General features: G+C 45.0%; 1 protein-coding gene across 1 annotated transcript in view; it reads left to right on the top strand.

Moving 5' to 3' along the window:
* The first annotated feature begins 11356 nt into the window (after positions 1-11356).
* Positions 11357-20039, top strand: part of ADAMTS18 (ADAM metallopeptidase with thrombospondin type 1 motif 18) — a 119002-nt gene continuing 110319 nt past the window's right edge. The window contains exons 1-2 of the mRNA XM_083165394.1: positions 11357-11755; positions 11838-11919. Of these exons, the coding sequence (XP_083021520.1) occupies positions 11582-11755; positions 11838-11919 (256 nt within the window). The 5' untranslated portion in view covers positions 11357-11581. The remainder of the gene's footprint in view (positions 11756-11837; positions 11920-20039) is intronic.

The following is a 20039-nucleotide window of genomic DNA, read 5'->3' as shown; positions in this document are numbered from 1 at the left end:
AAACACTTTCTTCTAACCTTTTTGCACAGAATATCTATGGTACTTGTTTCCTAGCACGGCCACAATCTTATGGATCGTGTACCTTTAAGTTAAGGTACACGATCCACACGATGGACCCGATTTCCTTTGAAATCAGGTCCATTTTGCCGGCAAAGGTACAAAATCGGGGGCATTGCGTCGGTCGGGACCATTAACATTGGTCCCGACGCGACCGACGTGATGCCCCCGATTTCCCCATAGGCTTCAATGTTAAAATATTTTTTAACATTGAAATCGTGAGGATCGCGTCGGTCTTGTGCCATTATAATGGCACAAGATGAGATGGACTTGATTAAGTCCATCTCACCTTTAAAAAAATGTGAAAAATGTGAAATGGGCCAATATGACCCCGCGAGGGGCGGCGGTGCACGTTCTCCGACCTTTTCATTCCCCTATTATCCAATAGGGCGTGGAGTGAGAATTGAATAGTGTGGCTAGCGCAGCGAGCCACCGAGCCTGAAGCGTGGCGAGCGCAGCGAGCCCCGCGCGGGGACACGGATACCTTCACAGGTAAACGCGTCCCTTCGCGGGCTTCACAGGTATCCGCGTCCCCTCGCGGGGCTCGCTGCGCTCGCCACGCTTCGGGCACGGTGGCTCGCTGCGCTCGCCACACTATTCTATTCTCACTCCACGCCCTAGTGGATAGTAGGGGAATGAAAAGGTCGGAGGACGCACACCGCCGCCCCTCGCGGGCTCGCTGCGCTCGCCACGCTTCGGGTTGGCGTCTATCGTGGGGTGGGGTTTAAGTCGTTAAATTTGGGGGTCTAGGGAATATTTTACATTGAATCCAATGTAAAATCGGGTCCCAGGGACCCGATTTACATTTCATTCAATCAAAAAATCGGCTCCAAAATCGGGTCGGTCGCGTCGATCGCATCGCATGCGACCAAATCGCATGCGATGCGATCGACCCGATTTTTCCGACACGACCACCCCGATGTAAATTGGTGTGGCCGTGCTAGGAAACAAGTACCATATCTATATTCTATATTTAGTTTTTTAGATAATATGTACCCCTTAAAGAAGGGACATTCTTAAAGGATTCTAATAAAAGTTATTTTTTATAACCCTTATTTCCCTCATTAGTGGAATCCAATAAAGGTAACAATAGTGTGCACCTACTGTATCTCATCCTTCCTCTTTTTCCCCTACATTATACACATGTGAGATAGGTAGCACCACCCCAGAATATAATAGGGGAAAATAACAACAAAACAAAACCCAGGGAAACACCAATAATAGGTGCTAACCACACAGAATATACAAGGATATATTAGTGCGGATCAAGATTCCCCATACCCCTTTCCCCTATTCTAAAAAAATATGACTACGAGGACTCTCGAAAGCATCCTGTCATGTCTAATGTACAAAGAAGCATTTTCCTACTTGACCAGAACAGTTGACATAACTTTATATAGTGTGTAAATCAGTCCAGGACAATGAAGGTATAAAGCCCTAATAATAAGTAGATGAAAGGATTTGCATGGATCTATAACTCATTGAGATATAATAAAATGTTCCGCAGATGTGGACACTGCCCCGTATACACATATGGCTTTAGGTAAAGGAAAAACAAGGATTTGCCTTATAGTTTTGTTGCACAGAGCTTAACTGTGGACTGAAGAAAATGAGTGTTCAGAGTCAGTAATCCTGGTTGGGCAGATTACAGATGTTATTATCTCCTGGCAAATCCACACAACATGCATGTGTCTCTCTCCGGTGGGTATTTTTCTACTGCACATAGCATTTAGAAACACATAAACAGTTACGGATTGTCTTCTCACCACAGGCTAGACGTGGGTAGAATGGATTGACGAAGATGAAAGGCTTCCCCACCAATATAACCAGTAGATGTCTCTGTTATCTGTGCCAATCCCTTACATTTTCATTAATGGCAACAATCATCGACAGCCCCAGTGAGCCAGATCCCCCAGATGAATGGAAGTAATGTCTTTCAATGAATGGTTCTACAACAGGAGATTGTAAGTCTCATGTGAAATTTGTATAGCTCTATTATGAAGACATGACATCACTATACTGTAGGTTTGTAGGAATCCGCCCGAGGCTACACAATTATTATAAAGGTAACCCACTAAATGTAAGCTGTGAATGGAAGGGAACATTGCATCATTTTGACACAGAGATGGTGGGCCTGATTCAGTACCCCTTGATAAGCAGCGATCAATCGCTGCGTAACGAGAGGCTTAATGCCGCCTGGCCGAACAAAGGCCGTCTGCCTTCCCCCTCCGCATCCGCTCACATGTGGCCCAAGGGGACGCCCCTAAAAACACTGGGCATTCCCCTGCTTAAGCAAGCACCATGTTATATAACTGTTCTGAGAGGCATGGATAGGACCAATATTTGGAGAGTGTGCTGGTCATTGTAGTGCCATTTGGAGGATCTTGAAGTGCCTCCAGGTGTGTTGGCAGTGGCGTAACTATAAATTCTGCTCCCCCTTGCCAAAAAGTTTGTGGTGCCCCCCAATGGCATTTGCTCCCTCTGTGCTGGCTTCCCGGCTCCTCTGCAGCGTGTGACGGGATGATGTCACACACATAATGGAGAAGCTGGAGTAAGGCACAGAGAGAGCCCAGGAGACGGCTGCTCCCCCTCCGACGCGTCCCAGGCCGCCTCCGCCCACCCATCCTGTACACAGCAGCCAATAGCCGGCTCTATGTACAGTTCAATTGAATCAGTGGGGATTTTTGACTGTGTCACGGCCGCATGTCAGTGTGCTGAGCGGGTACCGGTGCCCACACAGACCCCGCTGCCACTCGCTTCCCCAAGCGGCAGCGGGGTCTTCCTTACAGTAGTTATGCCACAGTGTGTTGGCTCTCAGAGAGTGGGTGCTTTTACTACGTTGTGTTAGGGGCCTCCAGAACCAGGGTTATATCTGTGTGGAATGTGGTCAGCGTCCTTGCGGTCAGGATGCTGGCATTCAGTATACCGACGTTGGGTTCCCTACTACCTCTGGTAGGGCCGTGCCGGTATCCGGTATCCCATCATCAATTAGGATGCAGGTGTCGGAATCCCGACTGATTGGTAACTACAGTATGCCGCCAGCACTAGAATGTGGCTGGGAAACAGGGGGTTAGGTTTAGGCACTAGTGGGGGTCCTTAGGTCTATGCTGCAGATTGGAGGTGGAGTTAGGGTGAGGCCATAGGATAGAGAGAGAGAGGCACCTTGAAGGCAGGTTGGGGTTAGGATGCGGGGCAGGGGGTTATGTTTAGGCAGTGGGGTGCAGGGGTTAGTGAGTCGGGTTAAACTGCTGGAAGGGAGGTTCACAGTTAGGAAGGGCATGGGTAAGTGTACTTACCCGACCCCGTCGAGATTCCCTCCTTTGGGATGCCGGTGTCGGTATTATGACCACCGTCTGTGTATGCCAGCATCCAACTGCACATTTGCAGGAATGGACTCGGTTTACCTGGAATTCTTGAAAAAAAAGTTTCAACAACATATAAAACAACAACACAAATAGGGGCTAAAGGTAATAGGGTTCGAGTACCAGAAATGACATGGCAAAATCAACCTGGTTTATCAGTGTAAATGATTGCCTCTTTAAAAAAAAGAGAAATATTTCCTAAAATCTCTCACTTTCTCACACCCTATTACATTTAGCACATATGTTTTAAAATAATTGGATCGAGTACATGAATACTCTTTGCTTTATAAAGTGATGCATAATGGATACATTTAATGCACCTTTGTATGGAAAATAATTTACATATCCAGCTGAGTAGGCGGAGCTAGAATTATGTGGGCCCTGTAGCAAAATCTTAAAAGTCTACCATGCTGCTTAGTTTATTATTGTAATACACGTTGAGTATCCCTTATCCAAACATCCGTTACCCAAATTATTCCAAAAACCATAGTCTCCGAAATTTAATTTAAATTTTTGCTAAAAACCTACTGGCACTACTTGGGAAATAACATGTAACTGGCACTACTGGCTAAATCTGTAACTGGCACTACTGAGGGAATAACATGTAACTGGCACTACTGGCTACATCTGTAACTGGCACTACTGGGAAAATAACATGTAACTGGCACTACTGGCTACATCTGTAACTGCCACTACTGGGGGAAATACCATGTAACTGACACTACTAGCTACATCTGTAACTGGCACTACTGGGGAAATAACATGTAACTGGCACTACTGGCTACATCTGTAACTGGCACTACGGGGGAAATAACATGTAACCGGCACTACTGGCTACATCTGTAACTAGCACTACTGGGAGTTATACCATGTAACTGACACTACTAGCTACATCTGTAACTGGCACTACTGGGGAAATAACATGTAACTGGCTCTACTGGCTACATCTGTAGCTGGCACTACTGGGGGAAATACCATGTAACTGACACTACTAGCTACATCTGTAACTGTCACTACTGGGGAAATAACATGTAACTGGCACTACTGGCTACATCTGTAACTGGCACTACTGGTGAAATAACATGTAACTGGCACTACTGACTACATCTGTAACTGGCACTACTGGGAAAATAACATGTAACTGGTACTACTGGCTACATCTGTAACTGGCACTACTGAGGAAATAACATGTAACTGGCACTACTGGCTACATCTGTAACTGGCACTACTGGGGAAATAACATGTAACTGGCACCACTGGCTACATCTGTAACTGGCACTACTGGTAAAATAACATGTAACGGGCACCACTGGCTACATCTGTAGCTGGCACTACTGGGGAAATAACATGTAACTGGCACCACTGGCTACATCTGTAACTGGCACTACTGGGGAAATAACATGTAACTGGCACCACTGGCTACATCTGTAACTGGCACTACTGGGGAAATAACATGTAACTGGCACTACTGGCTACATCTGTAACTGGCACTACTAGGGAAATAACATGTAACTGGCACTACTGGCTACATCTGTAACTGGCCCTACTGGGGAAATAACATGTAACTGGCACTACTGGCTACATCTGTAACTGGCACTACTGGTAAAATAACAAGTAACGGGCACCACTGGCAACATCTGTGGCTGGCACTACTGGGGAAATAACATGTAACTGGCACCACTGGCTACATCTGTAACTGGCACTACTGGGGAAATAGCATGTAACTGGCACCACTGGCTACATCTGTAACTGGCACTACTGGTAAAATAACATGTAACGGGCACCACTGGCTACATCTGTAACTGGCACTACTGGTAAAATAACATGTAACGGGCACCACTGGCTACATCTGTAGCTGGCACTACTGGGGAAATAACATGTAACTGGCACTACTGGCTACATCTGTAACTGGCCCTACTGGGGAAATAACATGTAACTGGCACTACTGGCTACATCTGTAACTGGCACTACTGGTAAAATAACAAGTAACGGGCACCACTGGCAACATCTGTGGCTGGCACTACTGGGGAAATAACATGTAACTGGCACCACTGGCTACATCTGTAACTGGCACTACTAGGGAAATAACATGTAACTGGCACTACTGGCTACATCTGTAACTGGCCCTACTGGGGAAATAACATGTAACTGGCACTACTGGCTACATCTGTAACTGGCACTACTGGTAAAATAACAAGTAACGGGCACCACTGGCAACATCTGTGGCTGGCACTACTGGGGAAATAACATGTAACTGGCACCACTGGCTACATCTGTAACTGGCACTACTGGGGAAATAACATGTAACTGGCACCACTGGCTACATCTGTAACTGGCACTACTGGTAAAATAACATGTAACGGGCACCACTGGCTACATCTGTAACTGGCACTACTGGTAAAATAACATGTAACGGGCACCACTGGCTACATCTGTAACTGGCACTACTGGGGAAATAACATGTAACTGGCACTACTGGCTACATCTGTAACTGGCACTACTGGGGAAATAACATGTAACAGCCACTAAATATGTGCAAGGACATGATTGCTTGGCATTCAAATTCAGTACCTGAGATAGGACACAAACTTTGTTTCATGTTTTAAAACACAAATAAAATATACTGTATTTGCTGGCGTATAAGACTACTTTTTCCCCCTGAAAAACATGCCTCCAAGTGGGAGGGTCGTCTTATACGCCGGGTGCACTTATATAACAAACTCTATATTTTGAGTGGAAATGTTGGGGGGTCGTCTTATACGCCGGCAAATACGGTATTTGTGTGTATTTCATGTGTTTGATGCGTTTGTACAAGATAAATGCAAGATACCTCAAGATACATCAGTGAAATATAAAAATATTCCAAAATACGGAATAATCTTTTATCCAAATTCTTCTGGTCCCGAGCGTTTTGGATAAGGGATACTCAACCTGTATAACTAAATATCAGCCACAAGAGCCAGTACTACAAAAGTAGAACCCACAGTGGGCAATAATCACACTGTTTAGATTTATTGAGCAAACAACTTTGAACAGATAAGTTCTAAATCCTGGAGCATTCTTGTCTTGTCCAGCAAGGGCAGCCCGGCCCAGCACACATTGCTGCAGAGTAATTACATCTCCATTACAGCGCTCCTCATATTGAGCAGCTGTTACTGTTATGCTGCACGCTTGCCTTGGGCATCTCAGTGAGCCACCTGGATGGACGAATAACATACTTTTACTTCTGGGATGTCTGAGTGTGCCCGACCACCTTCCTTTTATTGCCGCAGCCCCTCCTTCTTTTACATTGGATTACCAATAAAAAGGAGTCCTGTACAGTGATGTGAAGAACAATTACACAACAGAGCATATGAATGAGTGTTCCCAGGGCCGGCGCCACCACTAGGCAAATCTAGGCATTTGCCTAGGGCGCCAGGCACTGGAGGGCGGCACTTCGCCCCTCGCCTCTCGCATGGAGGCTGCAGGGGTGTCCGTGCCGGGTACCTGCGGCACTGTGTGATCTGGCGGCGGGGTCCCTGCAGTGATGCACACTCTCCGGCAGCCAGGCGGCGGCGCGGGAAGCGCTGCTGGGTTTGAAAACATTCCGCATGCTGATTGGCTGAGATTCAGCCAATCAGCGTGCGGCGAGTTTTCAAACCCATCAGCGCCTCCCGCGCCGCCGCCTGGCTGCCGGATAGCGCGCATCACTGCAGGGACCCCGCCGCCAGATCACACAGCGCCGCAGGTACACCCCCCCCCGTAGGCAACGGGGCGCCCCACCCCCCCTCGCCTGGGGTGCTCCGGTGCCTTGCACCGGCCCTGAGTGTTCCAGTACCAAAATATCTCACCCCATTATTTTGCCATTTACAGTACATGCTATGTTCGCCTGCTGATTTCCTGTTACCGACTCTCAACAATATTTGAGTGCAGGAGGAAGCACAAGGTGGCACTAATCAGTTCTGCTGTTCCCTCATGTCATTTTAGCCCTGCCCCCTACTTGCGGACCCGTGAATTGTGAAGTTTGTGTGGATTGGGGGGGGGGGGGCTTTGAGTCGTCAGCCTTGTCCCCTCATCTAGGGAAGGAAAAGATCTGCCAGCACTGTAGTCACTGTGATTGTAATACAATTATATTGAGGGACATACTTATAAAGGATTTGTTATGAAATCCCGACAGGGTCAAAATCCCGAATGGGTCAAAATACCGACAAGGACAAAATCCTGACAAGGTCAAAATACCAACATAAAGAATGTACAGGTGAAACAGTCAACATGACTTTGTGTCATCAGGTTGCGAGGTCGACATGGGTTTTTTCACTGTTTTTTTATCCGAATGTCGACACAGTCGACATGGACACAGTTGGAAGTGAACCGCAGCCCCTTGCATCGCTCGCTTCGGTTGCCATGCCTAGGGCACGGTGCCTCGCTGTGCTCGGCACACTATTTTGTTCTCCCACCACGCCCTAGTGGATGGTAGGGCATGAAATACCACATGTCGGCACATGTCGGGTCAAAAAACAGTGAAAAAAAAACATGTCGACCTCACGACCTGTCGACACAAAGTCATGTTGACTGTTTCACCTGTACATTCTATATGTCGGTATTTTGATCTTGTTGGGATTTTAAATGTCGGGATTTTGTCCTTGTCAGGATATTAAATGTCGGGATTTTGTCCTTGTCAGGATATTAAATGTCGGGATTTTGACCCATTCGGGATTTTGACCCTGTCGGAATTTTGACCCTGTCGGGATTTTGCCTGCATCCCCTTATAAAGATATGTCTACAGCTGGTCATATTTTTATTAGCACGTCCGCATACGTAGAATTAATTTTTGTTCCAAACGGAACATGATGCCAGCATAACACTGTAAATAAAACCAACAAGGGATCTGATGCACTACATAGTACATACACAGTCCACATGCACGGCAATGACACATGCCCATACTGTTACATTTATGCAGAGATTAGCTCATTCCGGTCCATGTGGATACCAGGCATGGCCAAACTGTGGCCCTCCAGCTGTAGTGAAACTACACATCCCAGCATGCCCTGCCATAGTTTTCCCTAATAGCAAAACTGTGGCAAGGCATGATGGGACTTGTAGTTTTACAACAGCTGGAGGCCTGAGATAAGCTGCAAATCCATTTCCAAGCCTATCACCATCTTATGATTCCCCAGTGTGTGCCTAGCCGAGGACTTACTCAGCGGCTGCGATAGAATCAGGCTGATCGGGGGTGGAGCTGATGTCACATGACTTCCCCTCACACACCTGGCCACGCCTGCGTATTACCCGACACTCCCAGATAACAGCTGCTCACCATGTAATGATTCCCCAGTGTGTGCAGTCTGTGCCTAGCCCAGGACTTACGTGGTGGCAGCGATAGAATCAGGCCGATTGGGGGCGGAGCTGACATCACATGACTTCCCCTCACACACCTGGCCACGCCTGCGTATTACCTGACACTCCCAGATAACAGCCGCTCACCATGTAATGATTCCCCAGTGTGTGCAGTCTGTGTGTAGCCCAGGACTTACTGAGCGGCTGCGACAGAATCATGTTGATCGGGGGCGGAGCTGATGTCACATGACTTCCCCTCACACACCTGACCACGCCTGCGTATTACCTGACACTCCCAGATAACAGCCGCTCACCATGTAATGATTCCCCAGTGTGTGCAGTCTGTGTGTAGCCCAGGACTTACTCAGCGGCTGTGATAGAATCAGGCTGATCGGGGGCGGAGCTGACGTCACATGACTTCCCTTCACACACCTGGCCACGCCTGCATATTACCTGACACTCCCAGATAACAGCCGCTCACCATGTAATGATTCCCCAGTGTGTGCAGTATGTGCGTAGCCCAGAATTTACTCAGCGGCTGTGATAGAATCAGGCTGATAGGGGGCGGAGCTGATGTCACATGACTTCCCCTCACACACCTGGCCACGCCTGCATTATCCCTGACACTCCCAGATAACAGCCGCTCACCATGTAATGATTCCCCAGTGTGTGCAGTGTGTGTGTAGCCCAGGACTTACTCAGCGGCTGTGATAGAATCAGGCTGATCGGGGGCGGAGCTGACGTCACATGACTTCCCTTCACACACCTGGCCACGCCTGCATATTACCTGACACTCCCAGATAACAGCCGCTCACCATGTAATGATTCCCCAGTGTGTGCAGTATGTGCGTAGCCCAGAATTTACTCAGCGGCTGTGATAGAATCAGGCTGATAGGGGGCGGAGCTGATGTCACATGACTTCCCCTCACACACCTGGCCACGCCTGCATTATCCCTGACACTCCCAGATAACAGCCGCTCACCATGTAATGATTCCCCAGTGTGTGCAGTGTGTGCGTAGCCCAGGACTTACTCAGCGGCTGTGATAGAATCAGGCTGATAGGGGGCGGAGCTGATGTCACATGACTTCCCCTCACACACCTGGCCACGCCTGCATTATCCCTGACACTCCCAGATAACAGCCGCTCACCATGTAATGATTCCCCAGTGTGTGCAGTGTGTGTAGCCCAGGACTTACTCAGCGGCTGTGATAGAATCAGGCTGATCAGGGGCGGAGCTGATGTCACATGACTTCCCCTCACACACCTGGCCACACCTGCGTATTACCTGACACTCCCAGATAACAGCCGCTCACCATGTAATGATTCCCCAGTGTGTGCAGTCTGTGTGTAGCCCAGGACTTACTCAGCGGCTGTGATAGAATCAGGCTGATCGGGGGCAGAGCTGACGTCACATGACTTCCCCTCACACACCTGGCCACGCCTGCGTATTACCTGACACTCCCAGATAACAGCCGCTCACCATGTAATGATTCCCCAGTGTGTGCAGTCTGTGCGTAGCCCAGGACTTACTCAGCGGCTGTGATAGAATCAGGCTGATAGGGGGCGGAGCTGATGTCACATGACTTCCCCTCACACACCTGGCCACGCCTGCATTATCCCTGACACTCCCAGATAACAGCCGCTCACCATGTAATGATTCCCCAGTGTGTGCAGTGTGTGCGTAGCCCTGGACTTACTCAGCGGCTGCGACAGAATCAGGCTGATAGGGGGCGGAGCTGATGTCATATGACTTCCCCTCACACACCTGGCCACGCCTGCATTATCCCTGACACTCCCAGATAACAGCCGCTCACCATGTAATGATTCCCCAGTGTGTGCAGTGTGTGCGTAGCCCTGGACTTACTCAGCGGCTGCGACAGAATCAGGCTTATAGGGGGCGGAGCTGACGCCACAAGGTTTTCACTGACACTCCCAGAAAACTGCCGATTACCACCCACAAACGCCAGGTGTCTGCGAATGGCCAGCGATCACAATAGTAGCAGGATTTTATCACAAGACGACCTCACACATGTGTACTATGGGCCATATCCATGCGCAGTCTATCGATAATCGCACAGCTGCAAATAAGCCCCTTGTTTCCAATTACATAAACCAGTAATGCTTGTAGCCAGAACCAGTGGCGTAACTATTTGTCTGCTGTTCAGGCTCCCCTCCTGCCCTGGCTTTTGCCGGTATGAAAATGGACCAACACAAAATGTCCACCCCCCTACAGCAGACAGTTTTAGAGAACTGTCTGCTGTATGGGGGCGGACATTTTATGATGGTCCCTTTTCATTTCAGCACTGCAGAAGCCAGGGAAAGAGGGGAGACGGGACCGCTGCGCAGACAGGTAAATCTGCGGGTCCCAGCCGCAACCCAGCGGCATCACAATAGCCCCGCATTGTGATGCCACTGGCCAGCCCCTATTGTTACGCCACTGGCCAGAACCTCACATTTTAAAATGACATTTCTGCTTGCAGCTTTCCTCAGCTATGCTGGCAGTGTAATAGTTAATGTCAGAGTTGATATTTGCTATATTCATCCATAGTGAGGACAACATTCTCATATCACACACTGAACCTATATTCACATTTTCATGGAATGCACTTGAGTGACACAGGGGGGCGTGAACATGGGAGGGGACAGAGGAGAAATCCTATGCTAGGCTAAGAGTGCATTGTACTATTATTGGGAATGCTGCTGCAAGAAGCTGAGTCTGGAGTCATCCTACAATGATCACTGCATTGACTCTTACTGCACTACTCTGGCAATACCTGAGGATATCTGCAAGTACCACAGGCACCTTCCATGCACTGAATACAAAAATGCCATCTGCTTCAACATGATGAGCATAACCAGTCTATTACTCTGTATGCCCCTTGGAGCGGATACAGGCTTGCATGTTTTGCAGAAGATGGATTATTTTGTACTCTTCCTGTGGACACTACCTGTCACCCTGCTGAAATGCACTTCTATGCCGTTCCTGACACTCCTGTGGATTGGAAGCCTAGACAAGGCAGGTTCACTCTCTGGGCACCTGATATTTGCATAGGACTTTCTCACAACTGTCACTTACATGGTCTCTTCTTGTCTTCCAGACACTTCAGCTCTACTGCTTCTGCTGTGTGTCATTTGCAGCCTCCTTAGCCAGTGACAGTGGATTTGGAGGAATAAATCAAGGTTTGTATGCCGGATGTTTTATTAATTTTTTTTAAACATAAGTTATTTTAAAAACGTAATTAAAATGTTCTAATTTTCTAATTTTTTAATTAATAATCATTGCATTCTTTTTTTCCCCTGGTGAAATGCTATTATTGCTGCAGACAGCACGGAAGTTACATTAAAGTAACGAGCAAATTGTATATTTACAAATTATTATTATTTTTTTTCATTTTTGCTGGTAATTTTTTTTTTTTGCAAATGTTCAATTCCGTCATGTTTTTTTTTTGGCAGTTTATATTAATATTAATTTATTTTTTAAGGTACTATCTATAAAAAAAAGTTTGCAATAAAATAACATGCAGAAAACACATTGATTAATCTCTCATATAAACAGCAAATAAAAGTAAAAACATTTAGTATTTAAACTGTTGAAAGAGTTTTATTCTGCTTTTCTGCTGCACTGTTGTGTTTTTGTAGCACAATTTATACTACTGTACTGTATGTTGTGTTTTTATAGCTCGGTTTATACTACTGTATTGTATGTTGTGTTTTTGTAGCACGCTTTATACTACTGTACTGTATGTTGTGTTTTTGTAGCACGCTTTATACTACTGTACTGTATGTTGTGTTTTGATAGCACGGTTTATACTACTGTATTGTATGTTGTGTTTTTGTAGCACGCTTTATACTACTGTACTGTATGTTGTGTTTTTGTTGCATGCTTTATACTACTATACTGTACGTTGTGTTTTTGTAGCACGTTTTTAACTACTGTACTGTATGTTGTGTTTTTGTAGCACGCTTTTTACTACTATATTGTATGTTGTGTTTTTATAGCACACTTTATACTACTGTACTGTATGTTGTGTTTTTTTAGCACGCTTTATACTACTGTACTGTATGTTGTGTTTTTGTAGCACGCTTTATACTACTGTACTGTATGTTGTGCTTTTGTAGCACGCTTTATACTACTGTACTGTATGTTGTGTTTTTATAGCACGGTTTATACTACTGTATTGTATGTTGTGGTTTTGTAGCACGCTTTATACTACTGTATTGTATGTTGTGGTTTTGTAGCACGCTTTATACAACTCTATGTTGTGTTTTTTGCAGTGTTAAGTTGTAGCTGTCACTATTACAGCCTTAGGTTTATATTGTTGTCCACGTGTTAATAAAAGCTATTTAAAGGTTTATTTCAAGAGGGCTAAACAAAAGCTTAGATACTGTAAAATGCACAGAGAGAGGGGGGATCAACCCAGAAACAAGTTGTGCTTTGGGTAATACAGTGAAGGGAACATGTTTTCTCGTGTAACCCTTTCAGGGCTTTTCGTGCCTTCCCTGTGCTGACAGGATTAATTTACTGTCAAGTTTAATGACTAGGCCTCACGGTGGGGCTGTAAAACTGCTCTCTCTGTGATATAATTAATTAATGACAGGTCTAGTGCATACTATGTGCATTGCCTTTCAGTGTTGCTAAGGAATTCCCTGCCCCAGCAGATGTTGCTTCCTGCAGACCCGGTTTGGGAACCTCTGCTATTCATTCCAGCATTAGCCACAGCCTTGATGTACTGTTTAGAAATTATTACATAGTCACATATTCACTGCTAAAGATGTTACATATCTAGAAGCCACATGTGCCCCCAGTGTGGCGTTTCCAACACAGCTGTTCTTGATGCTGGCTGAATGGTTGTTAAGACAATGAACATCCAGTTATCACCCTGCAGGCAGTTTATACAGGGGTTAGCAGCTACCATGTGTCAGGCAGAGGGTGCTGCAGCAGGGCTAAATTAGGACAGCTAGGTATGTACAGTACCTAGCACTTTATACGGAGTTTAGTCACCGAGGGGCAGATGTAGTAAGCTCGGTGAAGTGATAAAGCTTCTGGTTTTTATCACCGGCCAATCAGTTCCTACCTGTCATTTTTCAAACCAAGCCTGTAACTTCACAGGTAGGAGCTGATTGACCGGTGATAAAAACCAGACAGTTTATCACTTCACCAAGCTTAATAAATCTTCCCCTGAGGGGCAGATGTAGTAAACCTGTTGAAGGGATAAAGCGGTGATAAAGTGGAAGGTGATACCGCACCAGCCAATCAACTTCTAATTGTCATTTTTCAAACACAGCTGATTGGCTGGTGCATTAACACCTTCCACTTTATCAACACTTTATCACTTCGCCAACCTTAATACATCTACCTCTGAATGCCTAGGGTAACAGTGTGTGGCCAATGACTAGGGGCCAGGGTCTATATAGGAAACTGAGAATCATTCTTTCTTAGATATGTTCATTTAGCACTTCTTACCTCCATTCCCACTAATCTTAAATAGAAGAAGGCTTAACGAAATGAATCAAGTGAGGCAAATCTTTGCTGGGTCACTGGAATGAGACCTATAAGTGGAGGAGGCTTTGCTTGAACCATGAATCCACATTCGCATTTTATTGTTCATGTGCATCCAGCATTATTCGGCAGCCGATAAAGGAGAGAAAAAGCCTAGCAAAGGCAGTGGTTTTTGCTGGTGCTCCAAGAGAAGCTGCAATAGAGATTTTTAGGTAATGCTAAATATAAATATACTCGTTAAAAGCTGGTCAAAATGACGGCTTAGTCCCTATCTGCTCCTACCTCCAATCTCTGTCTTCACACCTTCCTGTCTCCACATCCAGCAAGTGTGAAACATATCATTTTGCTTTCACTTTCTGTTAATTTGATCCGTTGAGTGGCCTCTAGTGGCCACTGGCGGTAGTTCACCCCAGAGGGTTCTTTGCAACCTTGACAAAACTTCAATCTACAACAGCCTCACACTGCCAACAATACTTTCAAATGAAAGTGTGGAGGTTGCATCTTAGTCCCACAGCTGCCACCTGCATTAAATACATACAACAAGAATGTTTTCCTCATAAACATCCTTAATTTTGTGATAGTCAGACTTGCCCCCCCCCCCCCCCCCCCAAGATCCCATCGCCTTATTAACTGCCTAATAGTAGCCCCAGTGCTGTGCTATCACCCATTTTTTGGGGACGTCCCCGCCTTACCGCCCGGGACCGGCAGTGTCACACGGCGGGGGGCAGTTGGGAGTCAGCCGGATGCGAGGGGATGTTTTCTAATACGCATCCCCTTTCATGCTAGCGAGGGAATGATGGCGGTGGTGATGGGGGGCCTGGGCATTCGGCAGGTGGCGCTGACCTAGCAAACAGGTCTTAGGGCCTTATTCTAGTTCACTCTTTCTGACAAAATCCTTCTTAGATGGACAAAACCATGTGCACTGCAGGGGGCAGATGTAAAATGTGCAGAGAGAATTAGATTTGGGTGAGTTATTTTGTTTCTGTGCAGGGTAAATACTGACTGCTTTATTTTTACACTGCAATATAGATCTCACTTTGAAGTAAAACTCCACCCAAATCTAATTCTCTCTGCACAAGTTACATCTGCCCCACCTGCAGTGCACATGGTTTTATCCATCTAAAAAGGATTTTGTCAGAAAGAGTGAACTGTAGAATAAGGCCCTCACACAGGTTTTATCTGTAGGCTTTCTGGCACTAAACTTGACCAACTCTATGATCTGTTTCATATGTTCTCTGTATATGGTGGATGCTACAGTGCTGATACATATTGTAATATTATTATGCTCATGTGTAATAATTATGCCATCTGCTCCGGTCTGAGGGTTTATGTACAGATGGTCTAATACATTTCGGTAGTAATACAATGAAATGGTAAAGCCATAAACTCGTCAGTAGATTTAACATAGATCACATTTAAATGTTTGACAGTTTAATGTGATTAATTATAGTGTATCACAGAGCACATGGACACAGGTGGAGCCAGTGTCAGACTGCTTAAAAAGCCTCCTGGTATGTTATTAGTGATAGTTGTATTTCTTATTGATTAAATGTATTAAATTAATTTACTGAGATTAAGAGTAATTAAGTAATTAAGATTAAGATTTGAGAGTGAAATCTGTCCCCCTAAACCACATGTCTTCAACCTGTGGCCCTCCAGATGTTGTAGAACTACATGTCCCAGCATGCCCTGACAGTTTTGGCATGCTCTCATAGGAAAAAATGTGGCAATGCATGTTGGAACATGTAGTTTCACAACATCTGGAGGGCCACAGGTTGAAGACCCATTACCTTGCCTATCACTTGTCTAGAGCAACTAGCATGGTCCAAAATGGACCAACCAAAGGTAACCCAAAGGGATTCTGGGAAATGTTACATTGTATTTACAAATTTGTTTGGTTGCGGTTGATTAAATGAATCACACCGTCAGCAGAGAAACAGATCAATCAGGGTCCTTGATGTCTGTTAAACAGGATTATCATGAGTGTGGCAGAGCATGGACAGACTAAACCTTTTAAACTGTGTCTTAAATCATTTATTTGCTGACTCTTATTGTGCTGAATGGGTAATCAGCACAGCCCCTGATGGTGACAAATGTTGTTTCTAAAGAAGCCTATTGTCATCTCTCTCTCTTAAGGCTAAGTTTGACTAATCCTCTTTTTATGCAAGTACCAAAGAATAATGATGGAATACCTTGTTGACTTCCATTGTTCCCATTCAGTTGTGAAATGTGCATTTAACCCCTTCCTGACAGAGCCAGTTTTTGCGTTCCTGACAGAGCCCTTTTTTTCAAATCTGACATGTATCACTTAAGTGGGGATAACTTTTTTTTGCTTTTACTTATCCCAGTGATTTTGAGATTGTTTTTTCGTGACACATTGTACTTCAAATTGGTGGTAAATTTGGGTCGATACAGTCTGTGTTTTTTTGTGAAAAATACCAAAATGTCGTGAAAAAATGGAAAATTTTGCAATTTGCAAAATGTTAAATTTTCTGCTTGTGAGACAAATAATCATACCACTCAAAATAGTTAATAACTAACATAGACCATATGTCTACTTTATGTTTCCATCATTATTTCAACTTCCTTTTAATTTTTTTGGACACTAGGAGGCTTACAATATGAATAGCAAATTCTCAAATTTTCAAGAAAATTTCAAACACTGATTTTTTTAGGGACCAGTTCAGTTCTGATGTGACTTTGAGGGACTTGTATGTGAGACACCCCCATAAATGATACCATTTCAAAAACTGCACCCCTCACAGTATTCAAAACAGCATTTTGGAAGTTTGTTAACCCTTTAGGTGTTTCACAGGAATTAAAACAAAGTGTAGGTGAAATTTCAAAATTTCATTTTTTTTGCAGATTTGCAATTTTAATACATTTTTCTAAGGAACACAGTACATTTTACTAGAGAAATGTGACTAAAAATTGATTCCCCCAATTCTTTTGTTTTCATAAATATCCTATATGTGGCCCTAGTGTGCACGTTGACCAAACCACAGGCTTCATAATAGAAGGAGCACCTACTTGATTTTGGAGCCTCCTTTTTATGAGATTATTTTTTAGGCACCATGTAGGTTTCTAGGCACCATAAGATGCTAAAATTTAGGAACCCCCCCACAAGTGACCCCATTTTGAAAACTACACCCCTCAGGGAATTCATCTAGGGGTATAGTGTACATTTCAAACCCCCAGGGGTTTCACCAATTGTGGTACAACTGGGCAGTGAAAATGAAAAATTAAATTTTTTACACAAAAATGCAGTTCTGGCTCAAAATTTTTCATTTTCAGAAGGTATGAAGGAGAAAAAGCACCCCAAAATCTGTGCCCCAATTTCTCCCGAGTACGGCAATGCCTCACATGTGACCAAAAAATACCATTTGGGTGCATGGCAGGACTCAGAAAGGAAGGAGTGATTTTTGGATTTTGCAGCTCAGATTCTGGTGGAATGTTGGTGGGTGCTATGTTGCATTAGCACGACCCCCCAAGCACCAATACAGTGGAACCCCCCCACAAGTGACCCCATTTTGCAAACTACACCCCTCAGGGAATTCATCTAGGGGTATAGTGTACATTTCAAACCCCCAGGGGTTTCACCAATTTTGATACAACTGGGCAGTGAAAATGAAAAATTACATTTTTTTACACAAAAATGCAGTTCTGGCTCAAAATTTTTCATTTTCACAAGGAATGAAGGAGACAAAGCACCCCAAAATCTGTGCCCCAATTTCTCCCGAGTATGGCAATGCCTCATATGTGACCAAAAAATACCAGTTGGGTGCATGGCAGGACTCAGAAGGGAAGGAGTGATTTTTGGTGGTGGAATGTTGGTGGGTGCTATGTCGCATTAGCAAGACCCCCAAAGCACCAATACAGTGGAACCCCCCCACAAGTGACCCCATTTTGCAAACTACACCCCTCAGGGAATTCATCTAGGGGTATAGTGTACATTTCAAACCCCCAGGGGTTTCACCAATTTTGATACAACTGGGCAGTGAAAATGAAAAATTACATTTTTTTACACAAAAATGCAGTTCTGGCTCAAAATTTTTCATTTTCAGAAGGTATGAAGGAGAAAAAGCACCCCAAAATCTGTGCCCCAATTTCTCCCGAGTACGGCAATGCCTCACATGTGACCAAAAAATACCATTTGGGTGCATGGCAGGACTCAGAAGGGAAGGAGTGATTTTTGGATTTTGCAGCTCAGATTCTGGTGGAATTTTGGTGGGTGCTATGTCGCATTAGCAAGACCCCCCAAGCACCAATACAGTGGAACCCCCCCACAAGTGACCCCATTTTGCAAACTACACCCCTCAGGGAATTCATCTAGGGGTATAGTGTACATTTCAAACCCCCAGGGGTTTCACCAATTTTGATACAACTGGGCTGTGCAAATGCAAAATTACATTTTTTACACAAAAATGCAGTTCTGGCTCAAAATTTTTCATTTTCACAAGGAATGAAGGAGACAAAGCACCCCAAAATCTGTGCCCCAATTTCTCCCGAGTACGGCAATGCCTCACATGTGACCAAAAAATACCATTTGGGTGCATGGCAGGACTCAGAAAGGAAGGAGTGATTTTTGGATTTTGCAGCTCAGATTCTGGTGGAATGTTGGTGGGTGCTATGTTGCATTAGCAAGACCCCCAAAGCACCAATACAGTGGAACCCCCCCACAAGTGACCCCATTTTGCAAACTACACCCCTCAGGGAATTCATCTAGGGGTATAGTGTACATTTCAAACCCCCAGGGGTTTCACCAATTTTGATACAACTGGGCAGTGAAAATGAAAAATTACATTTTTTTACACAAAAATGCAGTTCTGGCTCAAAATTTTTCATTTTCACAAGGAATGAAGGAGACAAAGCACCCCAAAATCTGTGCCCCAATTTCTCCCGAGTATGGCAATGCCTCATATGTGACCAAAAAATACCAGTTGGGTGCATGGCAGGACTCAGAAGGGAAGGAGTGATTTTTGGTGGTGGAATGTTGGTGGGTGCTATGTCGCATTAGCAAGACCCCCAAAGCACCAATACAGTGGAACCCCCCCACAAGTGACCCCATTTTGCAAACTACACCCCTCAGGGAATTCATCTAGGGGTATAGTGTACATTTCAAACCCCCAGGGGTTTCACCAATTTTGATACAACTGGGCAGTGAAAATGAAAAATTACATTTTTTTACACAAAAATGCAGTTCTGGCTCAAAATTTTTCATTTTCAGAAGGTATGAAGGAGAAAAAGCACCCCAAAATCTGTGCCCCAATTTCTCCCGAGTACGGCAATGCCTCACATGTGACCAAAAAATACCATTTGGGTGCATGGCAGGACTCAGAAGGGAAGGAGTGATTTTTGGATTTTGCAGCTCAGATTCTGGTGGAATGTTGGTGGGTGCTATGTTGCATTAGCAAGACCCCCAAAGCACCAATACAGTGGAACCCCCCCACAAGTGACCCCATTTTGCAAACTACACCCCTCAGGGAATTCATCTAGGGGTATAGTGTACATTTCAAACCCCCAGGGGTTTCACCAATTTTGATACAACTGGGCAGTGAAAATGAAAAATTACATTTTTTTACACAAAAATGCAGTTCTGGCTCAAAATTTTTCATTTTCACAAGGAATGAAGGAGACAAAGCACCCCAAAATCTGTGCCCCAATTTCTCCCGAGTATGGCAATACCTCATATGTGACCAAAAAATACCAGTTGGGTGCATGGCAGGACTCAGAAGGGAAGGAGTGATTTTTGGTGGTGGAATGTTGGTGGGTGCTATGTCGCATTAGCAAGACCCCCAAA

The sequence above is a fragment of the Crinia signifera genome, chromosome 11, assembly GCF_055691185.1.
Source record: "Crinia signifera chromosome 11, ASM5569118v1, whole genome shotgun sequence".
Taxonomy (NCBI): domain Eukaryota; kingdom Metazoa; phylum Chordata; class Amphibia; order Anura; family Myobatrachidae; genus Crinia; species Crinia signifera.
Note: the sequence above shows the minus strand (reverse complement) of the source record. Positions and strands in the feature narration are given on the sequence as shown.